The sequence below is a fragment of the Xyrauchen texanus genome, chromosome 30, assembly GCF_025860055.1.
Source record: "Xyrauchen texanus isolate HMW12.3.18 chromosome 30, RBS_HiC_50CHRs, whole genome shotgun sequence".
In the NCBI taxonomy this organism is placed as follows: domain Eukaryota; kingdom Metazoa; phylum Chordata; class Actinopteri; order Cypriniformes; family Catostomidae; genus Xyrauchen; species Xyrauchen texanus.
In genome coordinates, this window is record NC_068305.1 from 15077735 (window position 1) to 15097693 (window position 19959).

At 39.4% G+C, this 19959-nt stretch overlaps 1 protein-coding gene across 2 annotated transcripts in view; it reads left to right on the forward strand.

Moving 5' to 3' along the window:
* dab1a (DAB adaptor protein 1a) overlaps positions 1 to 19959 on the forward strand; it is a 263993-nt gene that overhangs the window by 77327 nt on the left and 166707 nt on the right. For both annotated transcript variants that reach the window (XM_052098301.1, XM_052098302.1), the window contains exon 2: positions 9955 to 10155. In XM_052098301.1, coding sequence (XP_051954261.1) covers positions 10089 to 10155 — 67 coding nt within the window. In that variant the 5' untranslated portion in view covers positions 9955 to 10088. The remainder of the gene's footprint in view (positions 1 to 9954; positions 10156 to 19959) is intronic.

Consider the following 19959-nt stretch of genomic DNA (forward strand, 5'->3'; position numbering starts at 1 on the left):
TTTGTGTTGAGGATTTGGGTAGAGTGCATAAAATATGCATTCATCTTAACTGTATTACGCATGTGCAGTTGAAAAGAATGTGAAATTGAAGTGCCTATATGCACTTCGACACTTCCCAATTTGGCCACTGGGGGTAGTTTTATACATTTCAGTCAGCATATACAGATTTTGCTAAAGGAAAGTCGACCTATTTTTTTCCAGTTTCACTGGTGTAGACAGGGACATGATGGATTTCTGGTGAAAAAATGACAGAGCCTTGTGTGGGACTATTTCGAGTTTAGTAAGCAAATGCATTGTCATGTCAAATCGTACGATTCGTGGTGTTGAAATTTAAGGGAAAAAAACACAAACCTGAATGCACATTTGCAAAGCAACCATTGTTAGTGCAAATTATTCATGGCTAAAGATTTGGAAAGTATGAGTATCACTGATTCTGACCTCATGTTTCCAAAGATCTGAGGTTTGGGCGATAAGTTCACTTAGAAAAAGAAGCGTGAAAGCGCATTTGTAAATTTGTTTATTGAGACTATAGAGACTAAAGTCTTTTAGACTTTGTGATTGAACCTTTAAAAACTTTTAAAGCTGCTCTTGACTTCAAGTTCATCACTCTAAGCGTTGCACAAATGAATGTCATGTTTACGCTAAAAATACAAATGGAAACTCTAAAAAATAAATGGTGAGCGATTTGCGCAAAGTAACTGTAGGCTATGTGTAGATGATGGAGTAAAAAAGGTTTGAATGTTTCATTTTTGCTTCAATTGTAAGTGTATACAAATAAAAGTAGACCCGTTAGTCTCTAATGATGTCTTACACTTAACTGTATGCCCCAAAATTACGGAGTATTTTATGTTGTTTCCGCTGAAATTACAGGACCCCATAGGGTTAACATATCTTACCCCTTTTCTCTTTCTCTCTAGGATGAACGGTGCTGGTTAGAGTTCATGGAGAGGCTTTATTAGCTTTGGTCCAAAAAAGACAAGAAAGGAAAAGACAGGGACAGATTGAGTGCCACAGTGACCCAGATTTTGGTCAGTGTATGTTCAAGGCTCTCTTTCTCTCTCTCTTTCTCTTGCCCACACACATACATGAAGACCTTGTCTAATAAAGCTGCAGAGATGACTGAAAGATCACTAAGACCTTTTGTGACAGGAAGTAAAGGATTGTGGGTACAGGCATTTCTTAATAAATTGTATTTTGCTTTTTGATAGGCAGGTCTGATTTATTCCGATGAAACAGCTTCTTTGTTAGGTGTGCTGTTGAATGATAGCACATGTATTATTGTCTCTTTTTATATATATTTACATGTATATGTTTATATATATATATATAAACATTCAGAACAGAATTCATGACACATAATTGTAAGACATTTTTCTCTCAAGCATTGTTGTTCTAAAGAGCATTTCTTTGATCTCTCACCCATGAATTGCCATCTTTATCTAAATGGATATGCTGTAAATGTTCATGCACTGTGCTGTTTGGAATTTTATTTAAACAGCAGAGAGGGACTGAGTCTATTATATTCAGAGCACGTACTGTTCTCTGGAAGGTGAACTGGGACTCAGTACAGATGGCAAGGGAAAAGAGAGCAAAGCTCAACATGGCCTGTCATTTACCCAGATGTGCGTGTGTTTAAGTGAGTGCAGTTATCTGCATTTTATGTCGGAGAATAGCTGTCATGCCCTGTCAGCTCTGGAGAGGCTTGTAATGACACATTTATCTACCCGCATGTGCGTGAATTTGGGTAACATTGCATTTAAATACTTGTAATGAAAATAATTACATTACAAAAGCCTTAGTTGTTGGAGTGGTGGCCTAGTGGTTAGACACCCCCTCTCCCTCCCCAATAACTATCTGTAACATCTCTACTCTCTTTAACTCAATTAATACAAGTGGCAAAAAGTCCCAAAAATGAAATAAAAGAATGTGAAAAAAAATAAAAATAAAATTGGTGCCCAGTTGACAATTTTAGGGTTAACTAGCTCCAGGCGGTCGGTTAGGAGCCCCTTCTCCCCTCGCGGTCAGCGGCCATCGTCCTCTTCAGGCGATGATTCAGCAACCGAAGAAGAACCTCGGAATTAAATCCCACTTGATCCAGCCCATTAATGCTCTTCATGCGGCATGTTGCCAAATCCAGTTGCGCATAGGCTTAGTGCATGCTTGAAAACAGAAGTATACTTTTCCTTAAATATCAGTAGCAATAAAGATGCTAGCCTTTGCAAAACACTAATACAGTTAAGCCTTATTTTCTGTCTGTGTAACATGTTTTGACTCTTTGACCCCAGCTGGCCTCTAAACACCAATACAAGTTCCCGACACTCGGGTAGAGAAGTGTGAACAGCCCTGGCACCCTCACCCAGCTGCAGAGTCTGGTACTGTCTGTCCTGAGTGGTGGGTGATTTATAGGCATTAAGCATGCCTGTTGGCAGCATTCTACTTATGGGCATCCAATTTGCTGCCTGTTTCCTCTTCCTCCTCATCTTGCCCTCCTTACTTCTCCATAGCTCTGTGGGTGTTGTAGTCCCTGGCATGGAAGATGATCCTTTAGACGTAGCAGGTTGCACAATAATTTCAGGAGCTTTTTATAGAGCATCAATTTGTCTTGAAATCATGAAGGAATATTCCGGATGGATTTGTAGTAGCTGCAGTGGTGGTGGGAGGCATGGGATAGTCCCTTTTTTAAATGTCTGAAGTTACTTTTTGAGTAATAATCATGAATTTTGTTTTTTATTTATTTATTTTTGTCCACAGTGCAAAGAAAAATAAAGTAGCCAGCCACACAAAACAACAACTTGTAGATAATATAGAAACCTCTGCCAGTTGCTGAGTTGCATCTCCAGTGCTACTGATCTGTTAAAAAATGGAAGCCAATGTAATGTTTAGTGAACAACACATGCAAATGGTGTAAGTTTGAGCAGTATAAACTTGGTAAAGTTATTAATATGATCAGTTGCTGGTTATATACTGCATACTGGCTTGTGATTGATTCAGCTGAGATTCCATCCACCCCCTAGAGCTTCACTGTGATTTTAGGTTGTTTTCACACTTGTTTTGATTGCTTGGATCAAACCCAAGCTCGCATCCACCCCCTTCGCCCCGGGTTCATGGCAATTGCAAACCATAATGGAATCCATACATACTGCACCCCAAACCACCATTTTCAAACACTTTATTGGTGTGCACACATGTTCAGAGAACAGCTTTCACACCAACCAAACAAACCAAACTCTAACGTCAAATGGACTTGAAGACTATACTAGAATGTATGTAAATTTTTTGCAGTATGGAGCTGAAGCTTTGAGTTAAATCTTCTGTGCAAATAAGATAAAAATAAAAACAACACAACATGTACATACCACATTTACCATAAGGTGCAAAAGCTATTGATGAATGCAGAAATGCGGCAGCACGTCCAAATTTGCTTCATAGTGTCCGTCCTGCAAGTGATTAACATAAACAGTTGTTTATGTCTTCTGAAAATGCAAATAGGTGCAAAAAATCAAGTATGTGTCAAAATATCGGATCTGTGCATAATAATTTAACTTTGTATTATGCTGTTAATATTACTTAAACAACAATATTGGTCCAACATAAATATAGGGTATGCTCAGCAACAACAAAAGTTAGGGGGAACATTGCTCATGCCTCTGAGCAGAGCTGACTCTCAGTCCCCAACGCCTCTAGTGATTAAGTGATTATTTTTGGAATTGCATCCCAGCCCTACAGAATAGTGAGGTTTTGTAAGCACAGCTTTAATGAGTTCTTGAATTCTGTTTTATCTCACCAAACTTTTAGCATATATTTACTGTCAGTTCTGAAATCAAATGGACAAGAAACAACATAAAAGTTAAATATTTGTTGCAACAGATAACAACAAATGATTTATGTATGTGTCTGGTGGCTTAGTCACCACTTTTTCAGGTCCATAAACTTCTCTAGCTCACCCACTTTCCTCGCATGCTCTGAATGTGTGGCATGTCCCAGAGGAAACCTTAGCCTAGATATTAGAAATATCTCCAGTACCCTCAGGAGAGTGGTGAACCAACCACTGCCTTATGGCTGCCTGTCTGGTGAAGGTAGACTGGAGGGGGCAGAATATAGAGAAATATTTTAAAGCTCAATCTTCTTGGTGGAATTGTGATCTAAAAACAATACCGAGGTGCTCCAAGATAATATATGTTTCTGACAGGAAACAGTGTAGCGGATTGTTGGAATGAGGTGATTATTGTTGAAGAAATGTTGTGTTAAGCTACATTTCTGGGAGATTAGACAGACATTGGAGAATGGCAGGAACATTTTGGGGTAGAGGAGGGGGGAATAGTATAGGGGCAAATTGCAGGCCGGACTCAAACCTGCATCACCCACAAGGAATAAGGAATATTTTACATAAAAATGAAAACATTTTGCCATTATTAACTTCTCAATTTTGTTCCAAACCTGTTTTTTGTCATTTTTTCCCACTGAAGAAAAGTACATTTTTTGTATTATTTCTAAAAAGAACAGTTCATTGTGACAGATCTGTCAAATTACAAAAAGGAAATAATAATAATAATACAAACCCCCCCATTAAAGTAGTCCAAGTGACTCATGCAATGTATTCTATGTATTCTGAAGCCATTCCATTTCTTTGTGTGAGGAACAAACTACTTTTTCACATATAGACTGTTTTTTGCTAAAATTTACTTTTGCGTTCCATGGAAGAATGCAATTCATATGGGTTTGGAGCTTCTGAATAAATTATGCTAAAATGTAACTGGTGCACCATTGCTCTAACAAGCCATATTATTTAAGATATTTTCATTCTGTTTTTTTGCCTTTTCTTTTTTACTTGTTAAATTCGCAAAAGGTGAAGCAAACATTGTCATTTCCTCCTAAAAGTGACAGTATAATATTCACAGATTTCAGTTGGGGACATTGAGCCAGCTGTGCTGAATGTTATCAAGAATTATGTGATTCCAGATGTACAGTGACGGTGAAGAGAGTGGCTAATCAAAATGGAAAGAAAAAGGGCTAGAATTGGGAAAATGCTTAGTAGAGAACTCTCTCTGTCTGAGAGATAATGGCAGTAATTGGAATGACTCACAGCGCCTCTCTGTGTGTTTCTCTCTGATAAAAAGCGGCATGTGGTTCACCGCTGCTCTGCGACATGCTCTCTCCATTTGGAATAAAATGTTCAGAACACAATGTGTGGCACGTGGCCAGCTCAGGGCTGGAGCTCAAAATTAAATGGCTGTTTAAATCCCCTTGGTGGCGGCTTACGAAGGCCGCCACCCCGGCCTGCTGAGTGGAACCCAGGACATTAGAGAATTTCTGCAGGCGAGTCTCTCAAATGCTACTGCTATCAGAACTGATGTGTTTGGGGTTTAGCTTCGCAATTTATTTTGTTTTTGTGGGGGAGACTAATTCAAGTGATTTACTAGTATTAAAGGTTTAGATCTCAAATGTGAGCTTGGAATTTAGAGTCTAAATCATATCCAAAATTCTGCAAATCCATATTGCAAGTAAATCTGATTTCACCAAATATCATTAAAAGCAAAATGTCCATGCTGGTGAGGGTTCTGACAATCTCGGCTAGGATTCCATGTCGGCGATCTTCCTCCTTTCCTGGTTTCGGCACCACTGTAACAAATCCCTTGGTTCATGGGAATGAGGAAGTGGGAGACAGCGTACTTCGTTCAAATAATATTTCTATATTGTTCCTTTTACTCGCTTTTCAGCGGAACACCTCTTTAAACACACAGCTCTGAAGCTCCAGTTGTCCACTGTCTTTGAGGACTGTAGTGTACACCTTTGTATGAAATTTCAAGCATTGTATAGCCTTCATTCCTCAAAACAATGATTGACTGACAAGCAGGGGTGTAAATTAATGAATTACAAATACTCACATTACTGCAATTAAGTAGTTTTTCCCAGGAATTGTACTTTTTTAAGTAGTTTAAAAATGGTATACTTTTACTTGAGTATATTTTAAGTGCTGTAACTGTACTTTTACTGCGCTATTTTCCCACCATCTGTGTTCACTACTTCCCTGTCCTGATTTTATTTGTATGCATCAATGTGATTGGCTAGGGAGAGTGTGACACCAATCAAATCAAATCACACACTTGAACAGCAGCTGTAGATCTGATGCCAACTGTGGATGATGCCTCAAGCACAGTTCAACACCTGAAAGGGCTTTTCGCAGGGGAAAAGTTGCTTGAATGTGTCATATGAGTTTAATTTGCTCAAGCCAGATTAATGCCAGAGCATGGGGTGAACAGGACAGAACAGGGATGTTCATTTAATCTATCATGATAGCTAGACAATCACTGATTGGTTGATCTAGATAAAATATAAAAGATTGACTTTTTATTTCCTGAAGTCTGTAGCTGCGTGCTGTTTGATTGACAGGCGGGCTGCTAATGTTTGAGCGATCAAACACACTTTATAATTCTGCCAATGCCCGTTTTGATGAGGCATTAATGTAAACGCAGATGGTTTGGTCTAAAGCGAGCGTAAACACTGTGACAAAAAGCGCATTTGCATCAAAATGTTGGACTTGAAGTGTACATGTAGCCGAACTGAGCACTGTCTAGTAGGCTATGTCATATAAAGGATATTAATCAAACAACAAGGAAACAAAAAAACCAGTCATTACTTTTGGCTGAATAACTTGAGCAGCTTTAAAAGTATTAATGTAATGGAATACAAAAGTTATATTTTTTTATAATATTGTTAGTTTTTTTTAAAATACCAACCCCTGATGTAGAGAGTATGTTAATTTGAATAGTAAATTACCAGGAAAATAGAGGTGATAAAATTATTTATAATTATCCTTAGCCTTTATCATGTTTTTTGAAATGCCTGTTAGAAAAGCATCATCCTTTGCAGAGCAATAATTCAGGCAGAAAATTCCACCAATCACAAACTTCAGAAAATTGTGCATTATGCATTAGTATGAGAACACAACTATTGCTGGTCTTAAAAGATACAAGAACTAAATCAATGTGGAACATTGTGTCTCAAAAGGAGGACAATGTGGCCCTCCATGTGCTACTTAAAGAAATAATTCACACAAAAAATGAAAATTCTCTCATCATTCTCACCCTCATGCCATCCCAGATGACTTTCTTTCTTCAGAAGAACACAAATAAAGATTTTTAGAAGAATATTTCAGCTCTGTAGGCCCATACGATACAATTGAATGGATGCCAAAATGTTGACACTCCAAAAAGCACATAAATGCAGCATAAAATTAATCCATACGACTCCAGTGGTTAAATCCATGTCTTCAGAAGTGATATGATAGGTGTGGATGAGAAACAAATCAATATTTTAGTAAAAGTTTTGCTAGAAATTCTTCACCCTGCCCAGTAGATGGCGATATGCATAAAGAATGTGACTGGACTGAACAGTAGGCTATTTCGAGCTGCTGCCTAAAACTGAGAATGCGTGTACCGAGTGTTGGAGTGTTTTCACATCAACATTTCATTGACAGTCGCGTGTCTCGCGAGCCAGTACACACTGAACTGAGAACTGTCACTTTCGGACATGTCCACTGACAACCGATCAGCTGCAGATTCGGAGCACAACAGTTCTCGAGTCACCAGTACGATGAACTGAGTAAACAGTTTGGACTCAGAGTTTCGGACATGTCCGCTGAGAACCGATGAGCTAATGATAACGAGCATGCCTGAACTGATGACTTGAATGAGGGAGCAAAATGTAAGTTTCTTTATGGTTTCTCATGTTTCTGTGAAAATTTGAGTTGATTAAGAAGCCTTTTTTACTTTATATACTTTGGATATGTAGCTAAAACATCCATATTTGCACAGCACATCATATTATTATTATTATTATTATTATTATTATTATTTAATGGAATAAAAGGTAAATCAGCTATATGCACTTACACACAGCTTTATTTGAATGTGTTTTAAGTGTGTATTTTCATCGCCATGATGAATAGCATTACGTATTAGTGACGTCATTGCGTATTGACATAATGAACTGGTGAATCATTTTTTGAACCGGTTCCTTGAATCAAATGGTCCGAAAGAGCCAGTTTGCGGAAAATAATCGGACTTCCCATCTCTACAGTTGAATGCCACTTTGGTGAATTAAAGTAAGAATTTCCTTCTGAAACAGCAAAAACTGTACATTATTCAAAATGTGTGGCCACCAGTGTATGTGTGTGTGTGTGCTTGTGAAAGACCTTATATTGAATGTCCCAAACTCAAGGACAAGCTGGTTGTTCTGCTATGTTATATCTTAGAAGCATCGACTCATCTCAGTCGATACGTCTCGATGTGTATCGATTTTTAAGTGATGCCATTTTGTTTGGTCTGCCTGCCTGAGCAGTTAGCGTCAGTCCCTACGGTCTCCTCTCTGTCTGATTGCTGCTTTGGGGTTGAGCGCGATGAGGTGGAGCAGGTTTGATCTGCTGATGGTTCTGGCACCTGCAGTGATGCTACAGTGCCAATGAGGCCAATTAACTCACAAAAGGTGCATCCCACAACTTGACTGGCACCAAGAGAGGAAAGCACTTTTTTAGAAGGCAATAGAAGTCAAAGGAGGGAGAGTGGATGTACACAGGAAAAAAGGAATTGTTGGCATGGTTTGCTCATGAAATGACAAGGTGAGTCAAAAGAGAGAGAGAGATATAGAGAGAGATTGAAAATTGAGCTGATGAGGCAATTTAGTGCTGCCACCTGCATCTTTCTTACTGCGAGTCGAGGAAACATTGGTTTCTAAAAGGACCAACTCAACATTAACATCAACAACATTTCAATTTTGTAAGTGATGTTCTGCTGAGACATTTGTGTTCTAAATGACTCTTAAGGTAAGCCACTGAATTGCAGGTTCTGGTGTGTGGTGGACAAAAAACAAAACAGAAACTAATGGTTTAAATGAACTACTTTTGTTTCATTTTTAGTATAGGTCTGTAAGAGCTACGTATGTTTTCCTTATGTTTTTTAATAATTTGGTAAAACCGATTTGCCAAGTGTTTGTACATCGTTCAAAGACGAATGATTTTGTGAGAAAAACTATGCTGTGATCAACTTGTTGGCCACATAATGCAACACTCAATTGTTTATTTTTGGCCTTTTTGACACATTATTATTATTTATTTATACATGTAGGTGAATAGAAGGCATACCAAAACATACCAATTTGCTTAAAGGGAGAGTTCACCCTAAAATTTAATTTCTCTCATCATTTACTTACCCTCATGCAATCCCAAATGTGTATGACTTTCTTTCTTCTGCAGAACACATAAAAAGATTTTCCGAAAAATAAATAAAGGTCCATACAATGCAAGTGAATGGTGGCCAGAACGTTGAAGCTCCAAAAGCACATACAAGCAGCATACAAATAATCCATACAACTCTCGTGTTAAAATCCATATCTTTAAAAGCAATAAGTGTTCTTTTTTTTTTTAGCACATTCAACAGTCCTTCTGTTTTTAGTGATTCACATTTTCATGCATCTCACCACCTACTGGGCAGGGAGAAGAAATAAAAAAGGAGCGATAAAGTAAAGGAAAAGAATATATAATTCATATTTGCACAACTGCCCAGTAGGTGGCGGTATGGATGAAGAATTTTTTTAAATGACTTAAATATTGATCTGTTTCAGAAGACACAGATTTAACCAATGGCGTTATTTTTATGGATATACTTTATGTGCTTCAAAGGTTTAGTCACCATTTATTTGCATTGAATGGCCCTAAAGAGCTGAGATATTCTTCTAAAAACCTTTGTTTGTGTTCTGCAGAAGAAAGGAAGTCATTGACATCTGGGATGGCATGAGGGTGAGTAAATTATGAGATAACTGTCCCTTTAAATGAATTAGGCTCCAAATAATATGGATCTGTGGGTATCTGGGTCAGCTTAAAAGTACGGTGAACACCAAATTTGGGTAAAAAAATATTCAATACATTTTCAATATTTTTTTTCTCTTCCCCTCTTGCAGCCCTTACTGGGAGTGAATAAGATGCCGTGTCGAGGCTAGAGGCAGCGGTGGACTGTTCCAGACTCAGTGGAAAGCCCCTCTAGATGAGCCAGTCACAGCCACCCAGCTGCACGGTAAAGGAATAAGGATTTAATATGTCAACAGAGACCGAGCTCCAGCCTGCTGCCAGACCCAGCATCAGAAAGGATTCCAAGAGGAGAGGTAGGAGGCCCTCTTATAGATACATGTGAAAACACACGAAATACACTCATGCTAGGAAAAAAGGCCCGAGGGTTTGTGCAGTCTTCGGGGGTCAGCTTTAACATCACAGGCATACTGTGCAGATACCAAATATACAAAAAGCACAGTGCCTCAAATACAAAATGGACTGGAAGATGCATTAAAATCAGGCTTACTGTATTTAAGTTTAGATTTTAATTAATTTCTGACTCATTAAGTTGCTTTTTATAAGAATGTATCTGCTGCATGTAGACGAGTTCATTACAGCTCTTTACAGCAGGACATAGGACACATGTTAATGTGTATATCTTTGCATGCTCTCTGCCTTGTGTTTGGATACTCAAAATAGCCATGTGCCATTTGCTCTGCCACTACCCTCATCTTTGCTATGCTTTACACTACTAAACGGGCACTCAGACAGATGTTTGTGAATGGACCAGTGCCAAGGGGCCTGCCAGTCATTGTATGGCACTGTATTAGGGGAACAGGCTGTTGTCTCTCGTGTGTTGTATCTTGCCCTCTTGTGATGTGCCACCTGTTCCTTAGCGGCCACACAATCACATTTTGTGCCAGGCTAGGTGCCCATGAGACCGCGGCAGCATGACTGAGATGCGTAGTGGCACCAGATGTCTGTTAAAGCCTAGAAGTGGAGAACACAAACACATCTGACTCAAACATATCACTGTATATTTCCTTAACGTCCCATGACAATGTTCAAATAGCTTTTATTTTATGCCACTAATTATTTATTATATCTAGGGTCATGATTTTGCCTGGAATTCGGTATGGTTGCACCGATTAGTCGTGGTAGTGGGAGACTAGTCAGTTTCTTGGGCTTGTGTCGACTAGTTATGGATTATGACTTTATTTGTGCTTTTTCAGAGCTTCTAATACACTTCAATTTGTCTTCAGATCTTCAAAGGCTCATGTTTTATCAGATCGGAAGAGATATAGAAAACAACAGTCAAGGATTAGATTGTTAACCTCTCTTTTCATCCTGTAGCACACAAAAACAAATATAACTATTCCCCTGAGGAGGTACATGCACACTCAAATAGACTTCATCTGTGACTTGCACTGCCTTGAATATACACATGCTCTAAACCGTGCTTATTTTCAGGCAGTCAACAGTCACAACAACACCCACCTGTCTCTTCAGAATCTCCATAACAGGCCTGACCTGATTAGATTTAATTACACCTGCTGTCTGTTCCCGCAGCAACCATTAGATCCCTCTGTTTATGACCACAAAACATCACTAATGTGTTGCTAATGACAACGACCTTCCATCCTTATGGGATCCAGTTTAATATGACCTACAGCAAGGACTCGAGTTAAGGGGGGATGTGAAGGAATGCCATCCCCCTTGTTGAAAGAAATACCAAAAACCACTCCTTTGTAAAACCACCATTCCCCCTTACAATCCGCTTTAGATCAGTTGTGTCATGTATTACCTGGAACTAATCATGCAAGTAAAATATTAAACAATTTGAGTGATTTGAGGTTACAAGAGTTCAAGAGGTGAAATCCCCCAATCAGATCTTTACACTTAAACAGTTTGGAAATATTCTGCAGGGTGAAGCTTTAGTCCTGCAATCTGGCAACCATGAGCGTGCAAGCTCTCTATCTACCGCAAAAAGGCGCCGGTTTTCTGAAAACATCGGCAAAGAGTTTGGTTGACTTGTCCTTCTCAGTGTACACAAGAAACGTATGCCGCTGAAGGTAATACAAGTTTTCAAAAGTTTCGCGGACTTGCAGAAATGGCAATGAGAACAGTTAGGTGAAACATTTTGTCTTTCTATAAAAACAACAGAAGGTAAGATATTGCTATTACAAATGTACATTTACAATATGAACATGTTTTTAAAACATTTACGGGTTTCACCCATAAAACGCTTTTGTGTGTAGAACAACTTTTTTCACCACTGTTTAAGCATCCTTCATAAAAACAGCCCAAACTTCAATTACAGTTTGGTTATTTGAGTAGAAACAAATGTGTGTGGCTGTTTCTTTCATGATCATAACATGGATTTTATCCACAAAATTAATCATAAAATACAGTAACAGAGGGTAACAGGTGTATATTATGGCCATGTTTAAGGGTCAATGACGTGATGCTCATTTTTTCAGATCTATTAAACTAAAAATACATAAAAATGCAATTCACACTATACATTTGCTTAAATACACCTCTTGAGCTTATTTTCGATTTTTTAATTAGATGTCATATTGATGTTATTCTGGGGCTTAAAGTAAAATATGTAATATGGTGTCCAGAAACAGAAAAAAGGGTAATTAAAAGCTACAATTCTTGAAATAATAAATGTTAGCATGACTACTGCAGAATAATCTTTTATTGTTATTTATATATTTAAAAAAAATAAGCAGTGAAACAATTGTTTTAAAATATAATTAATGTAACCAACATGTAATTTTGTTTATATTGACAATAAAACCATAAAAACATTTCTGTGGTAGCATAAGAATGATACAAATGCATACTTTTCCACTCACACACTCTCTTGAATTATCACAACCAGTTAGACCTAATCCCATTTCCTTTGCTCTTTATTTGTTGTGCTTGCACTATGAAATCTTCCAATGTTTGTAAAAGAGTGAAAGGTTTGAGTTAGAATTATTATCATCTGATGTCAGGTTGGGGTGCATAAGTACAATCTTAATGGAAGTTAATGTAGGTCAATATACATGAGAAGCGTTCTGCAAATTCAATATCAGCAATCACAGATATTCGCATTCGGACAAGATTAGATAGGACCATTTATTTAGTCAAAAAACAGTAGGGAATTAGCTCAGAAATTTTAGCAGAGGTTGTGAAAGAAAAAGGCAGACTTGTCATATTCGGACTGGATTAAAATCACAAAGTATGTCTGTGAAACACAAAGTTCCCTAACCTCCTCAGAGTAAACTAGTGCCATACGGATAGGGCTAAAGAAATATGACACAATGGGTTTACCCCCAGGGGGCCACAAGGGAGCACTAGGAGGTCCACAATTTTTTTTAAAGAAAACAGAAGATTTTACAAATGCATTTTTAGGGCAGTCATAACTTTTTTGTACTGCTTTCTAAAGACTGAAATCGTGATATTAATCTGGATTAAATTGGATTGTGTGTTGATAAACCTGATCTGCAAAAACGTTTTATCCTGCAATTGTTATATTAAAGGGATAGTTCATCCAAAAATGAAAATTATCTCATGATTTACTCACCATCCTGGCATCCCAGATGTGTATGACTTTCAATATTTCAATAAGTAATTTTTTGTCATAAGTTATTCTCATGTACAAAGAATCTGAATCACCAAAAACAGGAGAAGAAAGTGAAAGTAAGGAAAAAGGACTTAAATATTGATCTGTTTCTCACCCACGCATATCATATCACTTTAGAAGACATGGATTTAACCACCAGGGTCATCTGGAGTACTTTTATGTTGCCGTTATGTGGATTTTAGAGCTTCAACATTTTGGCACCCATTCACTTGCATTGTATGGACCTACAGAGCTGAGATATTCTTCTAAAAATCTACATTTGTGTTCAGCAGACAAATTAAAGTCATACACATCTAGGATGGCATGAGGGTGAGTAAATTATGAGAGAATTAAAATTTTGGGTGAACTAACCCTTTAAGAAGCTATTTCTACCCGAAATCTGCATTACTATGGCAACGTTTAAAATGGCACAGTTTAAATGGGTCCTTATACATGAAAATATATAACAGGCCCTCACAAGGGGATCATCATACTTGGGGTTCCTTGGCATCAAACATTTTAAAACTTGCGGTTCAATGCAGGCTCAACATCTGCCTCTATCAGTAACATACCACTATCTTTAAATCTGTGGTTATCAACTGGTAGGTCATGACTCAAAAATGGGGCACAATACTGTTGTGATCGCAGAGTTATTCGAGAGATTTCAAAAAACATTCAAAATGTAAATAATAAAATGGAACTAAGTACACATTTGTACACTTTTAGGACAAAAATAAATAAATACGGATTCACCTGGAACACAGATAAACATGGTTTGTGCCTTGAGCCATGGAATATTGCATGAAACCATTTAAATAAAATGTTGGCAATGCATTGGGTTTCATTTGAGGCCAGTTGTAAAAATTGTGTCCTGAAGCAAAACTAGTTAAATCTATGACTTTAGACAGTGAAAACAACACACCAATCACAGTTAGGAGGACACTGAAGACAAGTCTTGGGATTGCATCGCCGTAATGACATTGGTACACACACGTTGATGTTTTAAACATGCCACTAAATTAATTGAGGAATAATGAACCAGGGTTTTATGTGCGGCTGAGTCCCCACAGTCCCTTTCTCTCTCTCTCTCTCTCTCTCTCTCTCTCTCTCTCTCTCTCTCTCTCTCTCTCTCTCTCTCTCTCTCTTTCACACACACACACGTGGAAACTTAAGTGCTCTTGGGGCTAGGTGTAATGAATATGAATGTCATTAGGCACATTAGAACACCGCAACTAATAAATAAAGCATTCGCCGCAGTCTATGATGAGCTCTTCCAAGCTGCATACCTCCTACTGTAGCTCTCTCCCTCTCTTCTCCAGTGCCTACCCCTCATTATTATTTCTAATTAATAACGCAAATAAGTGTGAATGAAGCCCTTTATTTAACCTTTTTTCAAAGCCCTCAATTCAAACCATTGAAAATGGCAAATGTAAAGATCTTGTGGTTGTGTGAGTGGGATTATATGTCACTGAATATTTTAATGTTAAAATCCACGATCATAGAAGGTAGAATAGAGTGTTGGATTTTGTCTATGTTCTATATATATCGAGACAATCGGATCAGAAATGTGTTGCTAAAAAAGCAAGCAGTTCTGCAAAGTTGTACACCACTGGTTTACTGAATCAATAAGAACAATTCGCTGGCTAGTGTCTACATAGATCTGATGTCGTGGAAACCATCAATGAGGCATCTAGCTATATGGCTAATATGATATCATTATGTATTGAACAAGATAGCACTGAAAATGCAATACAGCTATCGACTGAAACAATAACAACTCCGACATCAACACCGTTTATTTCTGTACTGTTTAGTTAAAGTTTTAATGCATGATCCATAGTGCTTTCAAAATATGCTGCATGACATTGACGAAGGATTACATCAAGATATAGATTATAATGCAGGTGTGGAATTTCATATTACTAAAATAGTCTACTCAACTCTTGCCGTTGCTAGTGTGCCAGTGATTACCCCTCCATGTGCCAGTGCTGGCATAGGTCGCCGACCCTTGACTTAGAGGTTAGCGTTGATCTTATAGATTATGCTAAACTTAAATCAAATTATGTTACAATTTTAAAGAAAATGCACATTGTTTTCAACAAAACCAAGCAAAATCGCAACTGCATATCAGTGGATTTAAGAAAAGGGTGAGCAGATGATTTCATACTACGTGATTTCTATGAAACAGTGATTGGACCACGACATGATACAGAAGCGGAATGCACATTTGGATGCGGGAGCATAGTCTTGTGCCGCTCTTGAGTATGCTGTCTCTACCAGCATCCAAAAATGACTAGAGCGAAACATAATGAACTTGAAATTTTTTTGAAAGTACACTTGCTAAATAGAGATGAACTATGTCAAATGGATCAAACAAAAAAAAAGGAGAATACAATAAATGGAATGGATTGACAAACAAGCCTTTATTTTAGAATAAAAAGTGCCGGAACATTGTTCCGGACAATTCCTGCCCTGACTGTAGATCCACTGCAACCAGTGTTATCTTTAATTTCCATATTTTTAAATATTCCATGAGTGTGTTGGCAAGTAAGAGAGTGCACCAAATAATTCAGCAGTGCACATGTGAGCTTTCTGAGTCATTCAGATTGAATTGCGGACTGATTCAGACTGCTTTGCTATCACGTGTGACCAATTTATTGTAAAGAACCGACGTTTGTCATAGCTATGCTGCTACCTAATAAAAAATATAGCTTTGCTACTGAAAAGCTACTTGATTTAAAAACTAGCGAAGCTACCTACTTGCTACTCAGAAATGTAGTTCCATCACGCTTTCATTATGAAATGAAACCAGACAGCCTCTTCAGGTCCTGCGAGCAGGATGAGTTATCGATCGCTGCATCGGAGAGCGCACTCGCGATGTCAGACAATGATAACTCGACTGGGCTGCCACCTTCGGGTCTGCCCGTTCAGTCTGAGGCTGACGCAGAGCTGACCGCCATGCTTGCCCGGGCCGCCGCGAGCAACGGGTTGGACTGGAACCCTCTGCCCTCCCCTCCAGAACCTGTAGGACTACATTGTTCCTGGTGACCAAAGCCTATAGTGCCGCTGGACAGGCCGCCTCCGCCCTGCATGCCATAGCCATCCTGCAGTTACATCAGGCCAAGGCTCTCAAAGAACTGCATTTGGGTAATCCTGATCCTGACGTGCTGCAGGATCTGCGCTCAGTGACAGATCTCGCCCTCCGGGTGACGAAGGACAAAGCCACTTTCTCCTAGATCGGAATTTTCGGCTACACCATTGAGGACTTCGCCCAGCAGTTCTCGGCAGTGAAGAAGCAGATGAAGGCCATCCAGCACATCTTGCCCCGGCGCGGCTCAAGATCCTGCACCCCGTCTGCTCGTGAAGGGCATCCCCCTGTGGCAGCGAAAGCCCAGGCTGGCTCCGCCTCAACACGAGCACAGTTCTCGGCCCCAGAGCAGAGCCCCCTGCAGGAAGCTGACACCCCCCCATTACACGGGCCGGCACGAGGACGCTGAAGGCTCCTAAGGGCCCACAAGACGTCCACTACGGAGCTGGTATCCAGACCACCCTATTCCTCACTGGAGGGCCGGGAAGTAAAACCTTTGTTTCGTTTTCTCTTTTGTTCTCCGCACCACGAACGGGCTGTGGTAACAATGTCAAAAAGAGAGCTGTTTCCTCACTCCTTGGGTCACATAATCGGTGTTCATGACCGGCGTTGTCACGGCAACAAGAACCCCACCTTCGCGCTCCTGGCTGCGCCATACCGGACCATACAGGTCCTCCTCCTCAGTCACTAATCCACCCTATGCCGGGTACACAGAGCAAGGTAAGTGCTTCGAGGTTTCCCTCAGTGTGGCTAATGCTTTCCAACCCGTTGCGGTGGCTAGCCAGGACAATCCGACTCAGCTATGTGATTCAGTTCGCCAGGCACCCGCACCGGTTCAGTGGCATCTGCTTTTGTCAAATGTATGCAAATTATCGCATTTTAATTAGTTAATGCCTAATTCGCATATCAAATGTGGTGATTGTGATGACGTTATTAGACAAAAATGTTTATGTATTCATCTGTAGTCTCCATTAAGTTCAGTACATTAGCCTGTATGTCCATGATATTGCCATAGCTAAACTTTAGCTAACTTGTTGCATTAGCTAGTAGCTCATGAGTCATGCATTTAGCAAGAGACAAGTTTACTATATTTGTCTTTTGGCTAACTAGCTGTAAATTCAAGGCACGGTTAGCTTAGTCTTTTGTTCATCACCACTCACCTCCACACAAGCCAAAAAAAACACAACTGGGATTGGAGCTGGGAGGGGCTGCTGTCTGCCTGTCTGATGTGCCAGTGTGTGCTTCACTGCTGCGTGGAGACAAAGAGGGAGAGAGGGAGAGAGGGGGAGAGAGAGAGAGAGGTGGGAGGGAGGGCATGGAACTCGAAAAGTGTCATCTCCCGACCTGATAATTATATTTTTTAATTCAAATGTGTTTTACAGGGAAGCTGTGTGCAAACAGGGATATATATATATATATATATATATATATATATATATATATATATATATATATATATATATTCATTAATAAAAATAAAAAAGCACCCCAGAAAAAAGGGCACTTTCTCTTGAGGAGGAAAAAGGGCAGGTGCTCAAGCACCCTTTGGCGTCTATGTGTGCACGTGACTGCACCTAAGATTATTTACAAATCAAAGTATGAACGGAGTCTGTTCATTTAGCAATTAAGGCTAAATTAATTGCAAAAATAGAATACTTCATGTTAGGGATTTAGAAAAAGCTAACTAGAATGTTTTAGGAATATCAATACAGTGCTGCCTTGCAAGCAGTGTCAAAAACCAGATGAAAAAGAGGAGGCAGTTTCTATAACATTATGATTGCTGTTATTGTGTTGACAATTCTATCACAATCAAATCTTTTTGAGTGTATGAAAGCAAACTGTAATTTCGCATACATTCTCATAGGAACTCTGCCTCCACAGTAAGATGAAAGGCTTTTATTGGGAGCAGGGGGCGGTTTGGGTTCTTTATTGTGTGGATGTGGAGAGGCGGTGTCGCATTCACACTGTACTTCCTGTCAAACAAAAGCTTCAATGTAGGCATACAATACATGTATCCGCATAGAGTCTTTCATAGCGTATGTGGGTCAGTGTTTTGTTGTGTTGTTTAATAGAGATATTGTAATCACCAGAACGGGTGCTTAATTGATTTTGTTCTGAATTACATTCTATTTTCCAAGACTGGTCTTTTGTTGGAGATTTGGATCACTGTCATGAATTGACATGCAGGGGTTTATTAAGCTCAGAGACTGATCATTATGCTGTTCATATCTCTGTCTCTCAATCATATTAACATCTCCCATTTCATCTTTTCATCCCTAATTATTATTTATTATTTTATCAAAAAGTAGTGACTGGCAGCTTTAGATGGAGGCTCATATCCAATGGGAGGGCTTTAGCATCTAAGCAGCATTTCTCCAAAACCTATGGAACAATAAGGAAACTGAAAAGAGTTTTAGAACAACCTCAGATAGGGAAGAAATGACTTACACTCACCTAAAGGATTATTAGGAACACCATACTAATACTATGTTTGACCCCCTTTCGCCTTCAGAACTGCCTTAATTCTACGTGGCATTGATTCAACAAGGTGCTGAAAGCATTCTTTAGAAATGTTGGCCCATATTGATAGGATAGCATCTTGCAGTTGATGGAGATTTGTGGGATGCACATCCAGAGCACGAAGCTCCCGTTCCACCACATCCCAATGATGCTCTATTGGGTTGAGATCTGGTGACTGTGGGGGCCATTTTAGTACAGTGAACTAATTGTCATGTTCAAGAAACCAATTTGAAATGATTCGAGCTTTGTGACATGGTGCATTATCCTGCTGGAAGTAGCCATCAGAGGATGGGTACATGGTGGCCATAAAGGGATGGACATGGTCAGAAACAATGCTCAGGTAGGCCGTGGCATTTAAATCGATGCCCAATTGGCACTAAGGGGCCTAAAGTGTGCCAAGAAAACATCCCCCACACCATTACACCACCACCACCAGCCTGCACAGTGGTAACAAGGCATGATGGATCCATGTTCTCATTCTGTTTACGCCAAATTCTGACTCTACCATCTGAATGTCTCAACAGAAATTGAGACTCATCAGACCAGGCAACATTTTTCCAGTCTTCAACTGTCCAATTTTGGTGAGCTCTTGCAAATTGTAGCCTCTTTTACCTATTTGTAGTGGAGATGAGTGGTACCCGGTGGGGTCTTCTGCTGTTGTAGCCCATCTGCCTCAAGGTTGTGCGTGTTGTGGCTTCACAAATGCTTTGCTGCATACCTCGGTTGTAACGAGTGGTTATTTCAGGCAAAGTTGCTCTTCTATCAGCTTGAATCAGTCGGCCCATTCTCCTCTGACCTCTAGCATCAACAAGGCATTTTCGCCCACAGGACTGCCGCATACTGGATGTTTTTCCCTTTTCACACCATTCTTTGTAAACCCTAGAAATGGTTGTGCGTGAAAATCCCAGTAAC